This window comes from Magnolia sinica, chromosome 18, assembly GCF_029962835.1.
Source record: "Magnolia sinica isolate HGM2019 chromosome 18, MsV1, whole genome shotgun sequence".
In the NCBI taxonomy this organism is placed as follows: domain Eukaryota; kingdom Viridiplantae; phylum Streptophyta; class Magnoliopsida; order Magnoliales; family Magnoliaceae; genus Magnolia; species Magnolia sinica.
In genome coordinates, this window is record NC_080590.1 from 29,992,716 (window position 1) to 30,017,507 (window position 24,792).

A 24,792-nucleotide genomic window follows, 5' to 3' on the forward strand; every position below is an offset into this window, starting at 1 on the left:
TAGGGATAAAATGATATCTATCATTAAAGCTCAATTCTGTATGGATACAGTTGATATGCTCACAGAAATTTAAACAAAGATTTCCATTTATGTCCATATAGCACAATCAAGAATGATGCTACCTTGGAGATCCAATCCAGTCCAAGTATTTTTCCAGCAGTTCCGCCAGGCATAACAAAACATTGGGAGCTATACATCTCTTTGTGAATTGGAAGTTTTCCTCTGAACAGAGCATCATTTACATCACCAGCAATCAATCAGACATGTCTTCTGCCCCACTAAAGTGATCTTCATCTTCCACTCGTGCTGCTTTGTCCTGCATTTCCAGATCATCTTCACCAGCAGACCTTCCCCTCTTCAAATTTGAAATATCTACTTTAGACTTTAGATCGCCCTGTAAAAACATAATACAAATCAAGATATCTAGGAATGAAGCAAACAATTCCATGACTTGCACTAAAATGCAGAGCTTAAAGCCAACACAACTATCTTAAAGCAGCAATTGAATTCCTTATTTTCGTGATTAATGGCAGGAAGAAGTAATTTTTCATTTACGAGAGCATAATTAATTAAATTACACTTGGCATTCACTTTTGTGGCTTCTGCCTTTTTTGAGCCACGGACTCTCCAGTTTTGACAGAAAATGTACTTTAGTGACTGGATTGGAGAAGCAATCGTTTATTCCAAAACAGATTTGGTGGCTCCTCCAGAAAGTGGGGTCTCAAATCCTACTCTCACATATGTGAAAGATCTGGATAATTCATTCATTGAGCCCCACGGTGTAACTGCCATGGCCCCAAAAGATCAAGCCAATCTTGTCATTGAGCAGGTTACGCATATGAGAACAAAATTGATGGCAGGAAAAAAAAAATGTGACCTTAAAAAGTGTAATCATTCGGTAAGAAAATATTGAACACAGAGAGTTACATCAAATGCAGATACACGAAACAAACAGAAGATCCAAGGAAAGGGTGCTCCAGAATTATTATTATTATTATTATTTTGAAAGATAATGAGAATTTTATTAAAGAACTAAAAGAAAAAAGAACAAAAGCAACAACATAAAGGGGCAATGAGAGAGCAACCGGACACTACCCAAGAATATCCAAATTACAACCCTTTAATTTTGAAACACTACACGCCCATTCAATTACCAGCCCTCTAGCCCTCTAGGAAATGCTCTCCTATGACCTACTAAAATTATTGAAGCACCTAGCATTTTTCTTCCCAAACATCACACCAAATTGCAAGCAAAGACATTCTCCGAGGCACTCTCTTTCCCTAGGCCCACTCCATGCCAAGCATACAACAAACAACCCGCTGACATCAAAGTAGACCACATCATGTGAAAGCTGCTCAACATATCCACCCAAATCGGGCCCACAAAAGGGCAATGCACAAAAAGATGGTCCACTGTCTCCTCATCATGCATACACAAGATACAGATATTTGGGATCACCATAACTCTTTTCTAGAGGTTGACGTTGGTAGAACTTTTTCCTTCCAACCAACCATCCGAGCATAGCTATCTTTGGAGGGACATTATAAAACCAAACAAAACTTATGCTCCCCACTTCTCTTTGATGATCGCACCCTCTCACGAGAGAATAAAAAGACTTGACCTTGAACATCCCCAGCAAACCTTCCCCATCATTTTGTTGAGTTCGGAGGAGCCTGGCTCCTCCAGAAAGTGGGGTCTCAAACACCACTCTCACATATGTGAAAGATCTGGATAATTCATTCATTGAGCCCCACGGTGTAACTGCCATGGCCCCAAAAGATCAAGCCAATCTTGTCATTGAGCAGGTTACGCATATGAGAACAAATTTGATGGCAGAGGAAAAAAAAAATGTGACCTTAAAAGTGTAATCATTCGGTAAGAAAATATAGAACACAGAGTTACGTCAAATGTAGATACACGAAACAAACAGAAGATCCAAGGAAAGGGTGCTCCAGAATTATTATTATTATTATTATTATTATTTTGAAAGATAATGAGAATTTTATTAAAGAATTAAAAGAAAAAAGAACAAAAGCAACAACATAAAGGGGCAGTGAGAGAACAACCGGACACTACCCAAGCATATCCAAATTACAACCCTTTAATTTTGAAACACTACACGCCCATTCAATTACCAGCCCTCTAGCCCTCTAGAAAATGCTCTCCTATGACCTCCTAAAATTATTGAAGCACCTAGCATTTTTCTTCCCAAACAGCCCACCAAATTGCAAGCAAAGACATTCTCCAAGGCACTCTCTTTCCCTAGGCCCACTCCATGCCAAGCATACAACAAACAACCCGCCGACATCAAAGAAGACCACATCATGTGAAAGCTGCTCAACATATCCACCCAAATTGGGCCCACAAAAGGGCAATGCACAAAAAGATGGTCCACTGTCTCCTCATCATGCATACACAAGATACAGATATTTGGGATCACCATAACACTTTTCTAGAGGTTGACGTTGGTTAGAACTTTTTTCCTTCCAACCAACCATCCGAGCATAGCTATCTTTGGAGGGACATTATAAAACCAAACAAAACTTATGCTCCCCACCTCTCTTTGATGATCGCACTCTCTCACGAGAGAATAAAAAGACTTGACCTTGAACATCCCCGGAAAACCTTCCACATCATTTTGTTGAGTTCGTAGGAGCCTGGGTGAAAAGGTGGATGTGCTCAAGGAGGGTCTTGTAATCCTCAACTTTGGGTTCCCAAACAACACCTCCAATTCGGTAAAAGCAGCAGCCACCTGTTCAAGGAGGGTCTTGTAATCCTCAACTTTGGGTTCCCAAACAACACCTCCAATTCAGTAAAAGCAGTCAGCCACCATAACAGAAGGGTTGAACTCATCTTTTAATGAGGATCCCACCCACGCATCTTCCCAAAACCTGATTTTTTCACCGTCCAACCCCGCCCCCCCCAAAAAAAAAAAAAGAGCAATGCAATATTCATGGATTTAAGGTCCTTAATGCCATCTCCTCCCTTTGCATAGGTTTGCAAACCACTTCCCAACTCACTAAATGGAACTACTATCCTGCTCCAGATTTCATTGCCATGAGCAACTTATACGAAAATTGCAATTACACCTGATTTTTATCAAAGTGAGCACCCATATTTCTCTGCATTTTGCATTGGAACAGTATTGCCAAATGCATCAAAAATGGAAAGATGTAAATAGCAATGTTAACTCAAGCACATTTTTTTAAGTTCAGAACTGAACATGTTTTTGGGTAAACAAGAAAGGAAGCGTTTCAACTGAAATACTACGACTGTCATCAAACATTAAACACTAACAAACTACGCCATGATGAGGTAAGACAATGAAAAGGTGCAAAGTTACGGTACATGACTCGATGACGCTCCTGAATCCTTCACTTCCCTACAAGCAACTTCTGAGCTCCGCCTTACAGTCAATTTCGCAGGTACAGGATAGTGTTCAACCTCATCACTGGACCTGCCATCTTTAGCCCTCTTTTTCTGTAAATTAAGCTTTGTCGGGAGAGGCTGCGAGACAATGAGTGGTGTCAGGCATCAGGAATCAAGGGCAATGCCAACATATCACCTAATAAATAATATATATAAGCTTATCCAGATGATACCAAGTAGCGGGCGGCTTCTTCATCAAAACTGACAAGGTATGTTGTGGGATCATCAGCGTCGTCACCTCTCACCTGTGTGGCATGAAATAGCAAATTTTCAGGTTCCAGCTATTCTAGCGCTAGAAAATACTCCATTTGAGACAATCCATCAGACAACATCATGTCTAACACTCAAATGGATTCAATGAGACAGCAGGAATGAAAATGAATGAAAGTATATGAAAATAGAGTACGACAGTATCTTTGACACATACATCCCAATGATACTCTCTAACCCAGGAATACTGGACATCTTCATCTTCGTCGTACATATCCTTTGACAGCTGCCAACCCGAGTAAAAACTGTCAGTAGGATTGTTTTACCATTACAAATTGTATAAGCACTAAAAACCTGTAAGACAGTTACGAGTTATCCAAGCTTGTGTGTACATTTAACAGCCACACTGCTATCAGTACCAAATGAGCATATGCCATCATATATGCAGCATAATATAGTGTAATATATAGAAGGTCTCATGTCCAATTGGTTGGACCAGAAGGTGCAGCCCACCAAAATGATAACTTCCAACTTGTTAAGCTCATGTGAAATCTAACCCTTGAAATAGGTTGGTCCCACCATGAGGATCACCTAGTGCAAAAATCATCCTCATCTACTCATCAGGTGGACCACACCATGACAACAATATCCAGTAATTGATGAATAGAAAAATACAATTGTGGTCTCACTTGATGAGTTGATATGGCAGACTTTTTCACAAGGTGGTCCTAATGATAGGCCAACCTATTGGACGGGTTGGATGCCATACAAACATGAAAGGTGGGAAGTTATTCACTGGGTGGACCATAACATATAGGCCAAACGGGTGGATTAGAGATCTTCCCATATGTATGCATGCATGTATACGTGTGTGTATTGACCAACTGTGAAACTGTTTCCTGCCATACTTATAAACTTAACTAAAGCAGCTTCATTTCATGAGATATGAAAGAATTGCTATCTTGTTAAATGTTGACGAAACAGGAGTAGGAAGCCCTATACCTCATCTGGTGCAGGGACCATGTATGCCAGAAACTTCTCAGGTTTAGATGGATCTGAGCCAGCTGATACAAAACTTTTCATGACAGCCTGTGAAGAAGGATGAAGGATTAATGAAGATAGAGATAACTGGAAATAGGTGTATAAAAGAGCAGGGCACTCGTAAAAGTCATCGACACTAGGCAACTTTTTGCACCAATCGGAACACAAACAGTAAAATCCAGCATTAGTCTGACATTTTATGTTGTAAGAAGCATTGACAATACTGTTAGTAGCTTCGTCATGTGAGAAGAAGTATGCACCAATGACCTCAGAACACCCATCATCATCAAGAATGTTAACTGGTCATATAACCAAAATGTATAAATTCCATGGTTCACTTGCATCTTCCCATTTGAAGAAATGTCTTAGATTCGAAAGGCTAGAATTTTTCTTTTCTTTTTTCTAATGGATATTTACAACAAAGACGAGGAATTCCAAATGCTAAGTGATACGAACTGAACACAATTGATTGTGCAGGTGGCATCAAGAGAATTAGCATCACTAGAGACACAGGAATGAAATGTGTAGCCTGGAAGCTAATTCCCTGGCTTCCTCAAGCAAAAACCAGGCCACCATAGCTCTGCTATCTCATTCCTCACCCAACAAAATGTACCTTTTAACCACCCTCAGCTACAGAATCAGATAAGCAGAAAAAAAAGTATGTGAAATCCAATCTCCTCTCCTGATGTCCACCCTCCCTCCCATTCACCATATTTTTGCTTTTAGAAACGTTGTGCCATAGCGCAGCAGGTTCACACCCATACCTTCAGCACCATTTGGCTAGAAGTGTCATGTTTGTTCATGTTGCCAGTGTTGTGCCCAACCTCTCAAATAGTTTATAACCTCTTCCCATAATGGTTTCACCATCAACTTTGAGATATTCCAGACCCAACCCATTTGATGATCGAAGCGAATGGGTCCAATATCAGATTTAGACCCATTTATGATCAGATTGGATCTAATCACCCATTGGGTCAACACATTTGCACATGAATGGCTAGTGGAAGAATCAAGCAGATTGCTGACAGTAAAGAATAATAAATGGACAACAACTTTTCAAACCATTAAATGGAGAGATGGGTTATCAATTGTAACATGCAGTACTATGCTCCATATACACAAGAAAAGAAAGATCAACTTCTTAAAGAAAAGCTTACTATGAATAATGCTCTCAAGCATTATTATAGACAGTAAACATTGATAAATGAACTTCTTTTTAAACTATTTATTGGAGAGATAGGTTGTCAGTTGTCACAAGCAGTTTTATGCCACAAATACACAAACAGAGATGAGCCTCTTAAAGAAAAGTCTACCCGTGATTCATGCTCATCTCGAACAGATCGATCTAACTTGTTGTAGATTTCTGAGTCAGCTGTAGGATCACTATCAAAGGCAGCCACAACAAACTGATCATCGCTCCTGGTAAAACAACATTTTCAACCAATTAGCATAATGTCAATAAACAGTTCTGGGCTTTACACCTATACCATAGTTATCAAAGTCAAAATTTAGTAGCAAATGGCAATCAATACGAAACATCCAAATCATCTTCTCTATCACAACATTTCATTTTCAGAAGTGTCATATTGGCTCTTAATTTTTTTTTGGAAAAGGCATAATTCATGCTGTTACTATCGTGCCGTCTACATACTAATGTGAAGTGAATTATTTAAATGGCTACATATTTGGTTACATAGCTCCACAAATTATGTAGCAATGTTATGATTTTATTTGCAATTACATGAATAGTTTGTGCCTCATAAAATATCTGCATGGACACCTCTTCATGTGTGACACCTCATGCAAATATCCAACATCAGCACACCCTGTCCAAGTCTAGGGTGCACATTAGAATTGGATTCCTCCAGAGGCACATATTTGACACTGCATTCTTCAAAGTGAAATGATCCTCATGATCACCCATTCTACTCATGCAGCTCTGAGGATCTTGCTTCAGCAAGGTCATAAGAATTATTTTTATTCATGAGAATAAGACATTGTGCCCTACATATCATCATTGTTATTGTTTTAGCCTCTCCCAGCATTTTGGGGTTGGATTTTAAATGATAGATAGGTAAAAGTTTACAATCAGCTGCCCACCAGCCATCAACCATCCTCTTTTACCCTGGCTCTTGGAACCAGACAGGGTAGAGGCTCATGTTCATAGTTGACTGCCATTAACATGCCAACACGACTCAAGGGCAAGCAAGAAAAGTAGGATCACGGAAGGCACTTACCAGTCAAACCACTACGGATGGGGCACTGACATGCATGAACAGAAAACCACCATGCATTATGCACCCATATGCATGAACAACAACAACAGCTAAAACAACGAGTTCGATTTTAAATGATAGATTTGTAAAAGCTTACAATCAGCTGTCCACTAACCATCAACCATCCTCTTTTACCTGGGCTCTTGGAACCAGCCAGGGTAGAGACACAAAACTGAAAGCCACTAAAATACTAACATGCCCCCAGAACTAGCAAGCGAAGTATGTTCACAGAGGGTAATTACCAGGCAAAACACTATGCAAGGCACCCACATGCATGAACAACAGTAATTGACAACTAACTTTCAATTTCCTCCTGTTTTTTTAATCAGTCAAATTGCAAAATCCAGTTATTCAATTTCTTTACAAATCAACTTAAATTTTGTAATAGAGAGTGAAGGAAAAAGAGTAGAGGTTCCGCAGAGCTTGAGTAAATGCCTCTGCATTGCAGATGGTGAAACTCAGCAGGATGAGTCTCATGAAGAAGGCCATGATGAGGATGCACCCATGTACATGAAAGGTGATTCTTGAGTAGTTGGTTACTCAAAATGGCACTGATACATTATTACCAGCATGGTTCGCGTCTTTTTTTCCCCAAAAGATACACAGCTCACATGTGACACAATGAAAGCCCAAACTCCCCCTTCGCACAACTGTTATGTGCTACCCACTGTTGATGTCCAGAGCATGTACTGCCGGACTAGCATGTTGAGCACAAATAGTAATAATAATAACAACAATGATTATGACAACATATACACAGACATAAAACCTTCTTGTTGCTTCTGTTGTTCTTTCAGTCTAATTGCAACATCCAATTATTCAATTAACTGATAAATCAACTCAAATTATGATATGTCCAGTCGGTGAACTAGTCAGGATGCCATTTGGTGAAAATGAGGAATCTAGGCTCTGTTTTGAGGCTCTCAACCTCAGAAAAGTACAAAAAGAGTGGCGCAAATCAAAGGTTATGAGAAGCAACCAGAGGGGAGATGATAGCTGAGGTGGAAATGGAGGTGGCAAGGTGGTTATGATGAAGATCCTTTCTGGGAATGTTAGTGGACTATTTTGCCTACTAAATAAGATTCAGGAGAACCATGTATGCATGAATTAGAAATCTCCAGTCATGTTTCAGGAGATGAATATACAGCAGGATAATGCTGTTAGTATGGTGAGACCGCAGGTGTGAAGAGATAGCTTTGGATGTGAAAAGGAAGTCAGGAGGCACCAAGGTATTCAAAATCGGTTACGTAACGGCCATTACGTAACAGTAACGGTCATAACCGTTACGCGTTACGGGGACGAAACGGCCGTTACAGAAAAACAGGCCGTAATAGCCCCGTAACGGCCCTGTAACAGACCGTAACAGTCCACTGACAGTTTTTTCAAAAAATAAAAAAATGGCCAATACGGCCCGTATCATAACAGTAACAGTGGTGGCCGTTACGGCCACCATTACTGTTTTGGAACACCTTGGGAGGCACTGTAGGTATTCAGAATCCAAAACAGGTAGAGAAATAAGACTAGTGGGCAGGCACATTTTCAATATTTCTGCTCAGAGAAATAACGGGCACATTTTCAATATTTCTGCTCAGAGAAATAAGCAGCAAGTGTAGTTGGATGGTCACAGCGATGTATGGTACGAGTGAATCAGGTTTGAGGCAGGATTTTTAGGCAGAGCTGGATAGTATTGCATAGTAGGTGGAGATTTCTGTGGTGTGGTGTGGGGTGGGAGTAGGGTGAGGGTGATTTTAAGTAATCCTCGGCTCCTCTCAAAAACTGGGTGGCTTGTAGTATTCCCAACAATGTGGGTTTCAGTGATTGGGATGATAGACATAAATTAATTGACCTCCTCTTGCAAGGCATGAAGTTCACCAGTCTAATAATCAGGCCAGATCCTTGGTGCTCACAAGATTTTACAGGCATTTGGTTTTGGTGGACTGCGAAGAGAGTACTTGGAGTTTGTTCTGGCCCAGCCAGCATCCAACCACTGCCTGATCATGTTGGGGCCCACAATCAAATTTGGGGTCATCCCTTTTTGGTTTGAGTTGATGTGGCTTCAGAGATTTGTGGAAAAGGTATTGGAGTGGTGAAGTTCTTTCAGGCTGGAGAAAGCTGGGCCTTGTATCATCTAGTGATTAACATGATCAAATAAAACAAAATAAAAATAAGCAGTGGAACAAGGAGACACTTAGAGCATGTCGAGGAGGCTAAAGCTTTGACTTTGGAGAAGCTCCAAGCAATAGATAGGAAGGAGGAAGGACGTGTCTCTGAGGTCTAGAGGGCATTTAAAACTCAAATTTAAGAAGTGCAGAAAAAAGATGACCTCAGGGGTCAAGGGCATTATGGTTGAAAAAAGGTGATAAAAACACGTCTTCCATGGAATTGCAAATGTGAGAAGTAACGGGATTCATGGCGAGGTGTGGATGGGGTAAGGGTGAAAGGGAGATGAGAAATCTGTGAAGCAATTGTGAACTTCTATTGAGATTTAATGTTAGAAGAAAAGTGGGGAAGGTTGAAGCTAGATAACCTGCCATTCAATCAGATTTCCAAGGAAGAGGCAGACAAGTTGGACCAGCTAATTAGGTAGGTCAAGCCCCAAGGTTAAGCAGTGAAGTTGGGGGAGATGGACATGGTAAAGACAGCTATCCTGCTGTTTTCTACCAAGCATTTTGGGAAGAGGTGAAAGGTAACCTCAACTTTCTTTTGAACTTCTATGAAAGAGAAAGTTATCCGAATGCTTGTTTGCTTCTTTTATAGTAATGGTCCCAAGAAAGAAGCTGCAAAGTGCAATATGTATCGCGATATGTATCAACAACATCATGGAATTTATAACTGTGGTAGTTACGATATATGGCAATGAATTGAAATATCATCGATACATTAAGATATATTGTGATATATCAACCGATACTGGGGAATTCCCCAATTTCGTATCAGGAAGCTGCGATACCAATAGTATCGGCTGATATATCGCCTGACACTGTTGCAATCAATGCCCAACACACAATGAACATGTCACTGACGCGTTGAGGAGGGAAATGAATATCTTTAGCTTTCCAAATGTGAAACCTTCTACAAGATCACTATCCGAAGAGTCCAAGACAGATCAGGCAACAAGCTAATACCTTTGGTAACCTAACAATGGAAATGAAAAGGGGGAAAATAGGTGTCCTTGCCTAAAAACTAGAGCTTTATGCCACAGGATCAATTTTATTACAGGATACAGCTTGCTTCCATTCCTCATAAAAGAACTATAAATATATATATATATATATATATATATATATATATATATTTGTTTGTTTGAATGTATGTATGTATATGTATAAGAAAGGATACACCTCGCCTTTGATATACCACCAACTTTCACGGCCAGAGATTTAAGAAATCAGACGTACAACATATTCACATGTATATGCATCCACACAATTCAAGAACAAAACCATAGCACTATGACCTTAATAACTTTTAGCAATACTTTACAGAATCATAAACATGCAAATTGGAATGCATACCGGTCAAAATCAGGTAGCAGCGGCAGAATCTCAACAGGTTCTAAATTAGGATTAGTTTGATGGACGGGGCGTAATTTGGATGCCTTAAACGATTCTTCAATTGCCTGGATTTGTTTTTCCCTGGAAATGAATTTAAGTTTAATCAACAAAGATCATAGAGGTCAATCATGGGGTCTAACATTTTCATGGAAGAAAAAAATCATAGTTAGGTTTAGTCAACCAACCTATTATTAAGATTCTCCAAGAAAAGATTGCGTCCTTCCCTTGATTCCCGTAGCTCCTTCGCTTGTTTTTCAGATATGGACTGCAAAGGCCAATTAAAATTTTGAATAGCCATGTGTAAGGTAACATTTGGAGTAAGCATGCATTTTGAATTATAAAATAAAACACTGTTGAGTATTGCAAGCAGGTTTTTTTTTTAGAGAGAGAGAGAGAGAGATTATATTGTAAGTGGTAAGTAATGGAAATGAAAATTATTTTCCAGAAAATCATTCTGCCCACCTTGATTACAAACATGCCCTAACATTTATAATAATAATAATAATAATAAAGTTCTAGAAACACAATTCCCATAAGTTGCAGCAGTTTTCTCGTACCAGTTTTGCAGCATCCATGCTCAGAGGAGAAATATATTGTGTTTTAACCAGCCAAGAAACACCTTTATCAGTAGGCCGGTCTTTTCTCCTTATACCATCCTGTTTCACAGGGGTTACTGCCTCATCATCACGCAATAGCTCCTCATCTTCTGGAGCAAGGGGTGGCCTTTCTTTGGGAGGACTGGTGAAAGAGAACCATTTTGAATATTTAATGAACAGGAAAAAAGAGCCCTCGACGAAGAGGAATCTGATAATATTCAGAGGTCTTACTTGTATACACTCAGGTCAAGCAGGTCAAGAGGTATCCCAAGATCGGGCTCAACAAAAAGTTGGGGCTTGTGCATTTTCTCTAGTGATGTGATGGTGTATTTGGTGTATCTGCAACATACAACCAAAATTTTAGATTTTGATAGTAAAATAGGAACACATGCAGTTAATCAACATGCAAACTAACAATTGAATTAGGAGTTATACACATCCATGTGTCACTCAAACTGAAAAGTCAACAAAAAAATCAGTTTCAACATATCAAATCAGAAAATTCAAGATTCCATGAAACAGAAGTGTTAAACCCTTGAACACATGGGCCACCATAAACCAAAATCAGAACTCTAACTGGTACCAATTCGAACAACTTATTCAGATGCTTGGAAGGGCAAATTTTTTGGCTAGTATCCAACACAGTAAATCTACAAAATGTAATTTGATGAAGGAACAAAGCGTCCTTGAAGCCAGCAGCTATAATTATTCATGTTGGACTTGCAAACAGAACTTAGAAATGAGTGATGGACCATCATCATGTCATCACCGCGGCTGCTTAGGAATTAAAAATGTACAGAAGATTGGAAACACTGCATCCATCATGCTTTAACATTCTATTACTTTTTTTTTTTCGTGTGTGTGTGTGTGTTTGTTGAGACTCCAGAAACCTGTCCACTCTTTCTTTGGATTGGAGTCTGATGTGAATATTGATGCTCCAAAATTGGTATGTACTGTTCTACATTATCTCAATTTCAACTACCCCCTTAATCTCCATCAAGGTTCAAAATATTGGCATGGAAGCATGTCTTGGCTGATTATTTTTTTTTTTTTATGACAATAGGGTGTCCAACCCCCCGCCCCCCGCTTTTTGAGGCAAGACTATTCCCTGCAGAGGCAAGACTATTCCCCGCGGATGCATGCAATCACCCACTAACCACGCGCATCAGGTAATCCATGAAGAGGGAACTCGAACTCGTGTTTGCATGTCTCGACTGATACAAACTGCAATTGGCCGAATTGATGTAAGGGCTAGTTCGGGAGCTTGTAATTGGAGGTAAATGGAATCCAATTCACAATTACACTCGAATCAAGTGTAATTGAAATCCTCAGTTGTGTTTAGTAGCCTGTAATTGAAATGCACTGGAATCTAAATATTTTACTTGGCAGCCAATAATTGGAATGCATTAGAATTTTGTGGTATATTCACAGGAAATTAAAAATAATAAGGGGATGATGAGAGAGGTTCCCATTTACACCCAATTCAATGCATTTGGAATAGACTTACACAGTGCCAAACGCATCATAAGCCCCATTTACACTAATTTTCCCTCATTTACTCCCATTGACATGCATCCAAACAACCCCTAAATGACTTAAGCCCACATTGCCAATACATACAAAAAAATGTATGGGTATCATCTTCTCAAAGTAACGATATATATCAGATGATGTGAGATGTATTAGCCGATATTTTGAACCATGCTTCATTCACATATAAATTACCCAAATTATAAATCGTGCCAGCATAAGAAAGAATGCAACATGAGACCCTAATCAACACAAGATTTAGATGGCAAACTAAAATTATAGATATATTCAGCGCAGCACCTGATGTGTCAAGGAAATAGAATCTTATAATGGTGATTCATACCTTATATGTACATCTTTTTCCATGAAATAAGTTGACCAAACATGTTTCCATGGAAGTGGCACAAGGTTTCACAAGGTTCTAAGAATAAGGAAACATATTGATCCATAACAATGTGGAAGACTTTGTATTGCATTGCCTATGCATACAAAAAAAATGTAATGATATCTTTCTTTCTTTTTTTAAATACCAGTACATACCAGCTGATGCAATACATATTGGCTAAGCCATGCTTCACTCGAGTAAATTACCCAAACCATATATGATGATATACCGGCATCCATTATTTGATGTAAATCACGCCGGCATGAGAAGGAATGTGACATGAGACTCGCATCAATCAAAATATTTAGACGGCAAACTGAAATATATTCGGTACACAATCTAATGTGTCAACGAAAAGAGCTATTAACATATAGTCAGCCGTACCTTATAAATCTATCAGTTTGAAGAAATAAGTTGACTTAACATCACATGAAAAGTGAAGTGTGGCAGAAGGTTTCACAAGGTGCTTAGACTTAAAGAGTGAGAAAACATACTGGTCTTTATTAGTGTTCAAAGCCAGTAACTTCGGCTGAGCTGTTGGATCCGGCAGCTCATTCCTGAACCTTCAAAGAGTACAAGACGAAAAGAATAAATCTATCAGTATTGATGGCAAGGGTAATAGATAATGACCAGCCTGCATTATTTAGGAAAGTTACTTTAGCAGATACACTGAACTTCCCATTCAGAAGCAAGCACCACAATAATTTTTTGACAAAGTAAACTTCATGTTACCAAGCAAACCCAAAAGGTCAAAAATAAGTTTCCAACAGAAAACACAGCCCTTCTATAAGCCAAACCAAATAGAGGAACACAAATAAAGTAGCAAGTAAACACAGCGGCATTAAGGTACTCAGCTGTCACATTGGTTGTGTGTTTAGTATATTCCATGGTATGTTTCTTGTCGTCTTCCTGGCCAATGTCGAATGTTGATATTTGACTTTTGAGTGAACCTATTGACTTCAGTTTGATGGATTCAAGAAATATACTAGTTTCAAACCCATGTAATTCAAAAAGGGAAATGGAAAAAGAAAAAGAAAAAGAAAGAAAGAAGCAAAAGAATAGTAGTAATAGAATACCAAAAAAGTAACTGAAAAGAACAAAATAGCAGGGCCTCTAGAAAAAGGGAAGCTTGTAAGGTTATTCAGAAAATAAGATGGGGTAACATCTGGTGTGTGACTTGTATGCAAGGAGTTTCACTCCATTAGATAGGACAAATTTAAAGAGTGGCTTGTTTGAGGCATTGGGAGTTTATTGATGAGAGAATCAATCGAACTAGCATTAACACTTCCTCGATGCCTTCTACCTCAGGAGTGCAAACCCTCAACTTTTGTGGCAATGCCTTTGGTAACCCAAGCTTGGCAGGTGTGGAAGTGCCATCACATGGGGTGATTTTAGCAGCATTGGCAAGTGGATTTGGGGCCCCTTGGATATGGTGGCTCTAATGAAGGAGACATAAGATGAGCTACTTGGACGAGTGTTAAGGAGCTCCACTTCCTCTCCTTATTGTCGACTGCGGTCAACTATTGGGCGAATGGCGAGCGTCGTGGGTGTGCTCCCCACAGACACAAGTTCGATTCCCCTCCCCGGGATTACATACGTTATATAAATGGATGGTTATCATCTCTCTCTCTCTCTCTCTCTCTCTCTCTCTCTCTCTCTCTCTCTCTCTCTCTCTGCGTGCCTTGTTACAATTTTTAATTCCTACTAAAACTTGATCTCTAATCATAAGTTTTAGTAGGGATTAAAAATTGTAACGAGCCACTTAGAGAGAGAGAGAAGATAAAAAACCGATAACCATCCATTTATATAACGTATGATCTCTAATACATATTATGGTCAACTAAAATGACATTAACACATTTTAAGTGGCAGCCAAACAGGTCCTTACGGGTGAAAATCCCAAGGGAGACACATTAGCACTGGGAGTCCTCCACAAAGATGTAGGACATGGGGATATTTTCCTTCTTCTGTCACTCTATATTCATTGTTTTCTTCAAATATTTTTATATCTTACAGACCAAAAATACCAAGAATTAAACAAAATAGATTTATAAAATAGTTTGTGTAAATGCCTAAAACATAACATCTACATCACGAAATGACATTATATATGCAAAAGAAGCAACATACCAAAACAGAAAACAGAAAAAGGACCTAGAATAACCTAAATAAAGGCAGGAGTACATAGAACTATGCACACACTCATGGATCTATGCATTTAACATGATAATTTTACATGAGACATGTAAAAAAGAAAAATATAGCAAAATAACTGTTAGGAATCCACTTGTATGTTGCAAAGGTGTACCATATAGTAGAGGATATTTTGTTCTCATTTATGATATGCTTATCCTAGTAACTACTGAGTTCTATAAATAAATGTGTGAGTTAGAGGGTGAGACTCCTTTCTTTCTCCTTACAACACTCGTCTTCTTTCCTATGGTGTAGGATGGGGCCATCATCACGTAAACCTTTCGGATGTGTTTGCTTTGAGCAAATTCTACGTCCTTCCAGAAATAAATTAGGACCTCAATCAACAAAATGTGTGTCTAGGATATTCCAACTCTCAGATGAATCTATGCATTTAACATGATAAATTTACATGAGACGTGTAAAAAAGAAAAATATAGCAAAATAACTGTTAGGAATCCACTTGTATGTTGCGAAGGTGTACCATATGGTAGAGGATATTTTGTTCTCATTTATGATATGCTTATTCTAGTAACCACTGAGTTGTATAAATAAATGTGTGAGTTAGAGGGTGAGACTCCTTTCTCTCCTTCCTACACTCTTCTTCTTTCCTATGGTTTAGGATGGGGCCATCATCATGTAACCCTTTCAGATGTGTTTGCTTTGAGCAAATTCTCTGTCCTTCTCGAAATAAATTAGGACCTCAATCAACAAAACGTGTTTCTAGGATATTCCAACTCTCAGAAGGGTTACAACCGCTGCTATCCTATGAATCAAAAATGTCATGTTTCCAAAGATGTTACATTCTTTAGCAATGTATCATACTTCTCTCCACAGGATAACAAAGGTGTGTATTTCTCAGTTTTGATTCTTTTTTTCATTTTTGTGTTGTAAATATTGTCGAATGGTAAGAAATCCACAATTCTTCATGTTTTGCATGAAAAATTGTGGATTTGGAACGCTTTAATTTCAAGATTTGGGGGAGATGGGCCGAGTTACGGAAAATTAGGGAAAAAATTAAATTTCCCAAATCGATATTAATCTCAGTGTCCAAACACAAAATAAAAAATGTATATAACTTGATCTACACATTCTTGGCAATTTTGAGATTTTCGAGCAAAAATTAATTTTTTAACTAAAAAATTTTAAAATGTTAAAAATATATATATATTTTTTTCGAAATCCACAGGTATATTTCTAGTTTTCTACTTCTTCTTTTGCTTTTGAATGTAATGCTTGTGTTTCCATACATGTCTTCATACATTTATAAGTTTTATGACTTGACTTTAAATATAGTTACATCAGTTCAATTAGGCAGTGGATAGATTAGGACCCTGTACAAAGGAAACCTATTATGTGCACTTGTTTTTTATGATTTTTTTTTAAAAAAAAAAATTTCTAAGTCTGTATTGGCATCTTTATTAACAATCCCTAAAGTTTCATTGAAAAATTCAACCAATTTCTCAATTTTTCCAACAACAATGATAAATTACACGATACAACCGATATATCATGTACCATATCCCGATATATCATGTACCATATCCCAAGGGTGCAATAGATTACACGATAATTATACAGAAAACATTGTCTAAGGCATACACCATAAGAAATAAACAACTAAAGACTCTTACTGATCACCACCCATCATTGGATTCAGAGCCAAGTCATTAGATCTACTAATTGCTCTTTGCAAAGGAACCCACTCATGTACATCTCATCCTATTGATAACATTGTGTCCTATGAATCCTTATCTCAACTTTACCATGCATACCTGTCTTCCCTTTCCTCTGTTCATATTCCCTCTAACACTATAGATGCCCAAGTTGATCCTAACCGGAAAGCAGCTATGGTAGGGGAAATATTCGCCTTGATAAGATAGAACATGGGAATTAGTTGATCTTCCAATAAGAAAACATGTGATTAGTAGCAAATGGGCTTGCATGTTAAAAGAGTCTAATGGGATACAGGGCTAGGCTTGTAGCAACTAGGCTTACACGTTGAAATAGTCTAACGGGATACGGACATGGTGTGCCATAATGGGCATTATGGGGCCATAAACGTCGTTACATAAAGGTAAGGTGGCAACTGTTACACATTACGGGGTCGTAACAGCCATCAATAAAAAAATGACCCGTAAAGGCCGTAACAGCCCCGTTATGAGGCAGATATAGGTTTTTAGTTTTTTCAATAAAAAAAGAGACCATAACGGCCATTACAACCCGTGTTGTAAAGGTAACATTGGTAGTCGTTATGGCCACCATTACCATTACAAAATATCTTAGATACAGGGCTAGACTTGTAGCAAATGGACTTACATAGCATTATAGCAGTTTACTATGAAGAGACCTTTGCTCCAACAACCAAACTATACTCTGTCCATTTTCTAGTGTCTGTTGTTGCTCATTGTAACTCCATCCCAACAAGATGTGCTGAATGATTACCTTAGGGCAAGCTTCGAAATATGCCATTAGGTTTTAGGCCTAAGCGGGAGATAGAAAAAGTTTGCAAACTAAGGTTATTTGTGGCATTAAACAATCCCCTAAGACATGGTTTAAGAAGTTTGGTAACATGATTTCTCATATTGGATTTTGTCAAGTGCTCCTCTAATCACTCATCTTTATAAAGTGCAACAAAGGTTACATGACTACTCTTTTTTTTTTTTTGGATAACATTGTTCTCACAAGAAACAACATTATCAAGATAGCTAACATGAAGAACGTTATGCCAACAACAATTGATATGAAGGATCTAAGGCCTCCCAAATATTTTCCTGGGATAGAGGTGGCAAGATCAAAGAGGGAGATATTCATATTCCAAAGAATATGTTATATTTGCTTTCAAAATCTAGGTTGCTTGGAGCTCATCTAGTAAATACTCCTATTGAAGTCAGCATTGACTATATGATCGACAATCAAAGGAGATCTTATGCAAGGCCATAGCCCACTGAATACCCAACATATGCTGATTTTGGACTGTTATTTATAGATTTGGGGAGTAAATTTTAAGAATTACAATTTACTATTTATGAAAGATAAGGGGAGATGTGATTGGTGATATGGGGGCTGAATTAAAGTTGTGATTAAAGATTTTGAAAATTATTTCCTATATTTGCTTTAACTATTACTAGGCTTTAAACATCTTTGGAAGATTAGATTGATTTGAAATCAAGGTATTCCATATCGGTATCGGTTGGCGTAATGGTGCCCACCGATACTAATACGGATACGAGGGTGTAACGGCGATACGGGGGCGTAACGGCCCGTAACGATACAATTTTTTTTTCCAAAAAAATATGGATTAAATCCGGAATATTCTAAGCATTCCAAATATGTATTCATTTATAAATTGGAACATGTTTATGGTGGTGTAACGGTCCACTCTTTGGTGAGAACTTGTATCGGACTATCTGATGAATTTATGAACTAAACAACCTAGAATTATTTGCAAACTTTTTATATTTAGTTTTCTAACTATATAATATCTATGTAAATTTATTATAATGAATGTAATACCAAAACATCTTATATTTTCAAGTTTTCCTTTTATTTATAGTACTTGTGCATTGCATACTTCGTGACTCACATGCATTTTATTTCAATATATAGAGTTTATGGACTTTTGTATCCTATTATGTAATTCATATGCCTAATAATTTGATATCATTTTTCTCCATAAATCTTTTAAAAAATTAAAATTAAATAGAGGTAAATAGTGTTGTCGATTCGGGGCTGGTTCGAGGACCATTTGATGCCCCAAACTAACCTCAAATTAATGCAATCTATTGGCACTTATCCCACTAATGGATTGGTGGACATTTATTCGACAATAAAAAATGAAAAATATCAAATGGTCTTATTTCAAAAAACAATTGGAAAAAAAAAAAAAAAAAAGGTAAATCCAGATCTCAGGTGGACCACAAGTGGGCCAGGTGGGCCACCTCGATGTATTTGTATATCAATGCCATCAATCTGTTTTGCCAACTCATTTTAAGGCATGGTCCAAAAATTTAGGTAGATCTAAATCTTCGGTGGACCACTAGTGAGTATTCCTTTAAAAGTGGGGCCCACCTCAATGCATTTGTTGTATATCCACGTGGGCCATCCTTTTTGCCAACTTATTTTAGGGCCTGGTCCAAAAAATGAGGTTGATCCAAATCTTAGGTGAACCACAAAATAAGGATTTAATTCCCACCATTAAAAATTTCTTAAGACATTTTTTTTTTTGATCAAGCTACTATTTGTGTTATCCCTTCATTAAGGTCAAAGTTTATGTGACTTTATCAACAGGTTCAATGGAAAATAAACATTATAGTGGACGGCATGGATATACTATACATAAATTAAGGCGGGCCCATGTTACAAAATAGTGCAAGTGCACTGTTCAGCGTGCACCACAGAGCACGTTAAAAAACAATTTTAAAGTGCGTGGCTTCCATTCCGTTTTCGATACCGAAATGAAAAAGAAGAGAGAGAGAGAGAGAGAGAGAGAAGAAGAAGAAGAAGAAGAAGAATGGCCGCAGCCACGGCCACAGCAGTCCGAGGAGGAGGAGGAGAAGAAAAGAAAGAAAAAAAAGGTATGCTTTTTTTTCCTTTTTTTTTTTAAAAAAAAAGAGGCCCGTAATAGCCGTTACGGGGCCGTAACGGTCATTACAGTCGTAGAATCGGGAGGGTGCCCGTTTCGATCCCGTATCGCGTAATGGTGTCGGCCGTTACCGTTACGTATCGGGCGATACGGCCATATCGTAACGGATACGAGACACCCTGTTTGAAATCAACTATGATTGATTTAAAATCAATCTCTTAGTTGAGGAAGTTCTTTGCGATTTTAGTGTCGAAATCTCATCGACTTGACAACCGAGTTGCACCATTTTAGTACCAAAGTAAGTCATCTTTGGATATTTTTCACTCTATGCCATCTCCTAATGACATTAAAGGGAGTGACACGAGAAGAGACAGCAAGAGTTCGCACAAGTAGCTCTATTCATCCGAGCACTCACAGAGCGAGCAGATCAACTCATGCATACAGTAGGCAATCTCACTAATCAAGTGGGAAAGCTCTTATGTGAAAGGAATCCAGAGACTGAAGCCAGAGCACGTGGACACCTGGGAAATTGATGTAGCACAATTAACCACTTGCTCTAAAAGCTCGAACTAATAGAGCATGGCGAATTAATCCATTTATCTCATAGCCCAAGCCCCACATCCATCGTTTAGGTCCTCGGACAAACCCTCGTGAGCTCTAAATTACATGGGTTTCACCCCCTCGTGGGCCTCAAATCACATAGGTCGCCCACCCCGAGTATGCCCTCGCATACTACAGGCCACCCCACTCGAACCTTGTATGAAAATGCCCCTGCATTAATCACCCCTGGTGAGGAGTATCGAACATAAGAACTCCTGCTCTTATACTAATTTGATGCGGGACAATTAACCACTTGCTTTAAAAGCTCGAACTGATAGAGCATGGCAAATTAATTCATTTATCTCATAGCTCAAGCCCCACATTCATCGGTTAGGTCCTCAAGCAAACCCTCCTCGTGGGCTCCAAATCAGATGGGTTTCACCCCCTCGTGGGCCCCAAATCACATGGGCCGCTCACCCGAGTGTGCCCCCGCATCCTACAAGCCACCCCACTCGAACCCAGTGTGAAAATGCCCCTGCATTAGAAACTAGACCAAATTTTCATTGGAAAACTAATATGGCCCCTCTACCACTTTTATCATTACGAGTGATGGCCTCGAAAAGACCATCATAATCCACCCCCAAGTTAATGAGTTCTCTACTCCCCTTAATCAACTTCAGGGAACATCTAGGATAACTAACAAAGGAAGCCCGATGGTCCCTTTTAGCAACTAGCTAAAAAAGGGTGATAAAGTCCTCGTCCCTATCCCCAAAAACCACCCCAAGTAACCTACCAACATGGCAGATAGCATCCCCGATCCACCTCTTCGTTTTAATGATAGCTAGCAGCTCCTCCACACGCTCTTGCAAGAAGACATGGGTAGGGAAAGTTGCAGAAGGGCCAACATTATCAGAACCCAACGACATTGCCCCTAGAGACTCCCCTTCTAGATAGCAGACCGAAGGGGAAGCTTCCGAGGGAAGCCTGGGAAGGGCAATCAAGGCCAAAAGGGCCAAAACCCTCCACGAAATGAACACCTAACTCCTCCAGAATGACCCAGGACCTGAAGGGATCATAGAAGGCTAGAGAAGAAAATAAAAGGGGGGGCTCTAGAAGAAGGAACTGAGTTACTCACAGCGAGAAGAGACCTAACCTAAGACCATCAACGAAGCAGAGAGGGAGCTTTGTTGACGTGTCTATAGGCGAGCTTGCATCGAGCATGTCATCCGTTGAGTTCAAACATGCGTCTGAACTTGGGATGTCGGGGGATTCTCTCTCTCCCTAAAAATCTAATGCCTCATAATAATAAAAGCCAATAATGTCATTCACCTGACTAACGTCGCCTGGGATAAAGAGAGGGTCATCACATGGCAAGAGAACATTGCCATCCACTGACGGAGGAAGACATGTGTCCTCGAAAGCAACACACCTCTACCCCAGTGCCTCAAAAAAAGCATCAAGAGAGTCAACATGTGGAGAATCAACTAGCACACTACTGACACAAGGACGCAAAGGGGGAATTCTCCCAATGTCCACATGTCCAAGGATCTGCTCGAGGCGAGTCTTGGAAAAGAAGGCCTGCTAACAGCCATAAATGCATCCGGATCTGATAGAGATTTCTCGTAGACCATCTGCCGAAAGGAAGAGTCACACTCAATAGAGAAATGGCAACCTGGTGCCAGCGAGTGAGATGAGGCAAACAATGTATCGAGACAAGAAATAGAATTGCCCTTACATGGTAGCAACGGGGGGTGATTTCTTGCAACCTTCATCGATGGCAGGATCTCGATCATCCATGTAGCATTATCAGCACCCGAGGATGGTTGGGTGGCAGATCGAGGACAAATAGCAACTTCAGTCAAGAGAACATGAGAGAAATGGCAGGAGGACAATAGTCCTGCAAAAAAAAAAGATCCGACCAAACACGTGTACACCCCAACTCCTTGAGTGACGCCACACACTCACCAGAGGAAGGATGAACCTCGCACATTGGAGTCCCTTGGATAGGTGGACCGCATTGAAGCTTATTGTCACTTTGTGAGGGGGAAGATTTCTTCTAAGTTGTTATATACTCCATTTGTTCGCTCTAGAGAACAATATGTTGATATTCTCAACAAGGATCCTTTTGCATCACATTTTTACATAGTTGGAAAGCTGGGAATGCATGACATCTATGCTCCAGGCTGAGGGGGAGTGTTAAGAATACTCTTTTGTATGATCTTGAGGTGAATCACATTGTAGATGATCTTTTGATTTATTCTCATTTAGGCCATGCTTATCTCTTGTAACCATTGAGGTCTATAAATAGATGTCTAAGGTAGAGAGTAAGATATCTCTTTAATCTCTGTTCTTTCCCATTCTTTCCTATACCTAACATAGAAAAAAGACACCAGAATGGCCTAAATAAATGCTCATCTCATAGATCTAGGCAATTATTTTGAGTGGAGAGATAGGAAATGTGTTCAAGAACAATAATTTATAGAGCACTGAAAGAAAAACAGATTGATTGTTGAGCTAAAATCCTACATAGGAGGTGCATCCATGCTCCTCCATCGTAGTGGCTTGCAATTATCTCGTCTCATGAATTCTAGAAGGAAAATTTCCCCTCTGAGAACATTTTGGGGTTGGTGGAAAGAGAGTAATAGAATCTTCACAAACCTTTTGTTCATATTAACAGGGAAAATGTAAAGATGAGTATTAATTGCGCTCTGGCACATGACTATATGCGACTTCTAAGACATTAGGAAGTTATTTTCATAAGGAACTTCGTTAATAGTCAGGAGTACAATTGCAAGAAAGAAGCACCGAAACCTGAAGTGATCCAAGGTAATAAGCCTTCCAAACCAAGATTCTAAGACTATCACAGGACCAGATTAAAGTGAAAATTCAAGAGTCAATTGAAGGCGCTTCGAACGGACACTGGGAAGAGAGAAACACCCATCTTTAAATCCCGCATGCGAACCCAAGACAATCACCTTCCAAGAGGCATAGCATTGCACTCAGATATCTGTTTAGAGAAATCTTTAGCTCATTTTGAAGGGCTTTCTGTGGTCTATGATGGCTATTTTCCACGAGTTCTGTGAAAGACTAGTGAACTTTTAAGAATGTTCACGTCTTTAACGGTATTTTTGTTAATTTTAAATGGTTATCAGTCAGGGTTAACATTTAACAGTAAATAGCTTCGATGGTATCAACGTACAGATTAGAAATGAAATCAATCCTTCTAAAAACAAACAAAAAGATGGCAAGAGTTGAATATGTGCAACAAGGTACTCACTTCAATTTGCACAAAAACGTTGTCGGCTTCTTCAGCCTGTTTTCGATCCTCTCCCCACCCAAGAATGGTCCAGCCCGCCTCTCCCCCATTCGCGACCCTGCCATTGACCCATGCGCCTTCGCCCCCGATGCCGACGCCATCTGTGCCCTATGCAGAGGATTCGACTGTGACTCCTTCAACTGCTGCCGCCGCTTCTCTTCCATCCTCTGCTTCTCATACTCCCTCTTCTTCCGTATCCGCCTCTCCTCTTCCGTCTCAACTCTCCCGACTGCAGCAGGCGGGCCATTGGACACCTGCACTGAGCCCACTTTCCCAGCAGGAGCAGTGGAACCCTTTTGTGGCTTTGGCGGAAATGCCAGCTTTTCGCGCCCATGGACCCCAACTACAGCTTCTTTAGCTGCCGACGACTGATGCTGGGGTGGTGGCGGGACTGAAGGGGCAGGTGGCAGCGGTGGAGGGGGGAGGGTGGGAGGGGGCGGTGGGGGCGGAGATGAAGGGGGTGGCGGCATGGGCGGCGGTGGAGGTGGTGGGGTCGGCCCATGTGGGTCGAATTGGGAGTACTGAGAAGAAGGAGGATAGTATAGGGAATTCGGTGGTTGAGGGTGCGGTTGCTGTTGTAAATTTATCGAAGATGGAGGTTGGAATGGTGGGAAGGGATATTGCTGCTGTTGGGATGGCTGGTGCATCCTTGATTGACCGAAGTGATGGGAAGGAGGATTGCTATTGTATCCATGATGGTGATTTGAATTTGGGTGGATTTGGTTGTAGTTCTGAGGATTCTGAGGAGGTGGGTAGGAAGAGGAAGGAACGGACGGCTGAGATCCGCTGAAGCTCCGGTTCTGAGGGTAGTGATTTTGGGGAGGTGGAGGGAGAGGGGTTTGGCTCTGCGGACCGAAGGAGTGGGGAGGAGGAAAGGGTCGGAAGGATGCCATGAGCGTGTGAGAAAGAGAAAGCTAATAGCTTGAAACCCTAGAAGGAAGAAATAGCATCTCGTGGGCGTTTCTACAATGCGCCAGATGGTGTAGGGTAAGAAGGTTGGATGATCGGGAGGAGAAAAAGCTTACCGGAAGAAACAGCGGCGGGGCGTGGGTTTTATATTCGGCAGCTTACTGTGTTCGGGAGCGAGATCTTAGAAGAGAGAAAGGAAGGAGTTTTTTTTCTGCTAGAGTCGGACGGGA

The 24,792-nt window shown here is 39.9% G+C and overlaps 1 protein-coding gene and 1 long non-coding RNA gene across 2 annotated transcripts; both read right to left on the reverse strand.

Annotated features, from left to right (window-relative positions):
• LOC131233825 (protein PAF1 homolog) lies at nt 1-24,775 on the reverse strand. Its single transcript, XM_058230639.1, has 12 exons — nt 23,615-24,775; nt 13,517-13,585; nt 11,339-11,446; nt 11,069-11,249; nt 10,697-10,776; nt 10,473-10,592; nt 5,995-6,100; nt 4,643-4,729; nt 3,858-3,926; nt 3,604-3,675; nt 3,350-3,508; nt 1-394 (listed from the first exon to the last, which is right to left on the reverse strand). Exons 1-12 carry the CDS (start codon nt 24,544-24,546, stop codon nt 254-256), a joined length of 2,124 nt encoding a protein of 707 aa, XP_058086622.1. The 5' UTR covers nt 24,547-24,775; the 3' UTR covers nt 1-253.
• On the reverse strand, nt 960-2,873 carry LOC131233826 (uncharacterized). Its single transcript, XR_009165361.1, has 2 exons — nt 2,804-2,873; nt 960-2,726 (listed from the first exon to the last, which is right to left on the reverse strand). It is a non-coding gene; the product is annotated as an uncharacterized LOC131233826 (long non-coding RNA).
• Nucleotides 24,776-24,792: the final 17 nt, after the last annotated feature.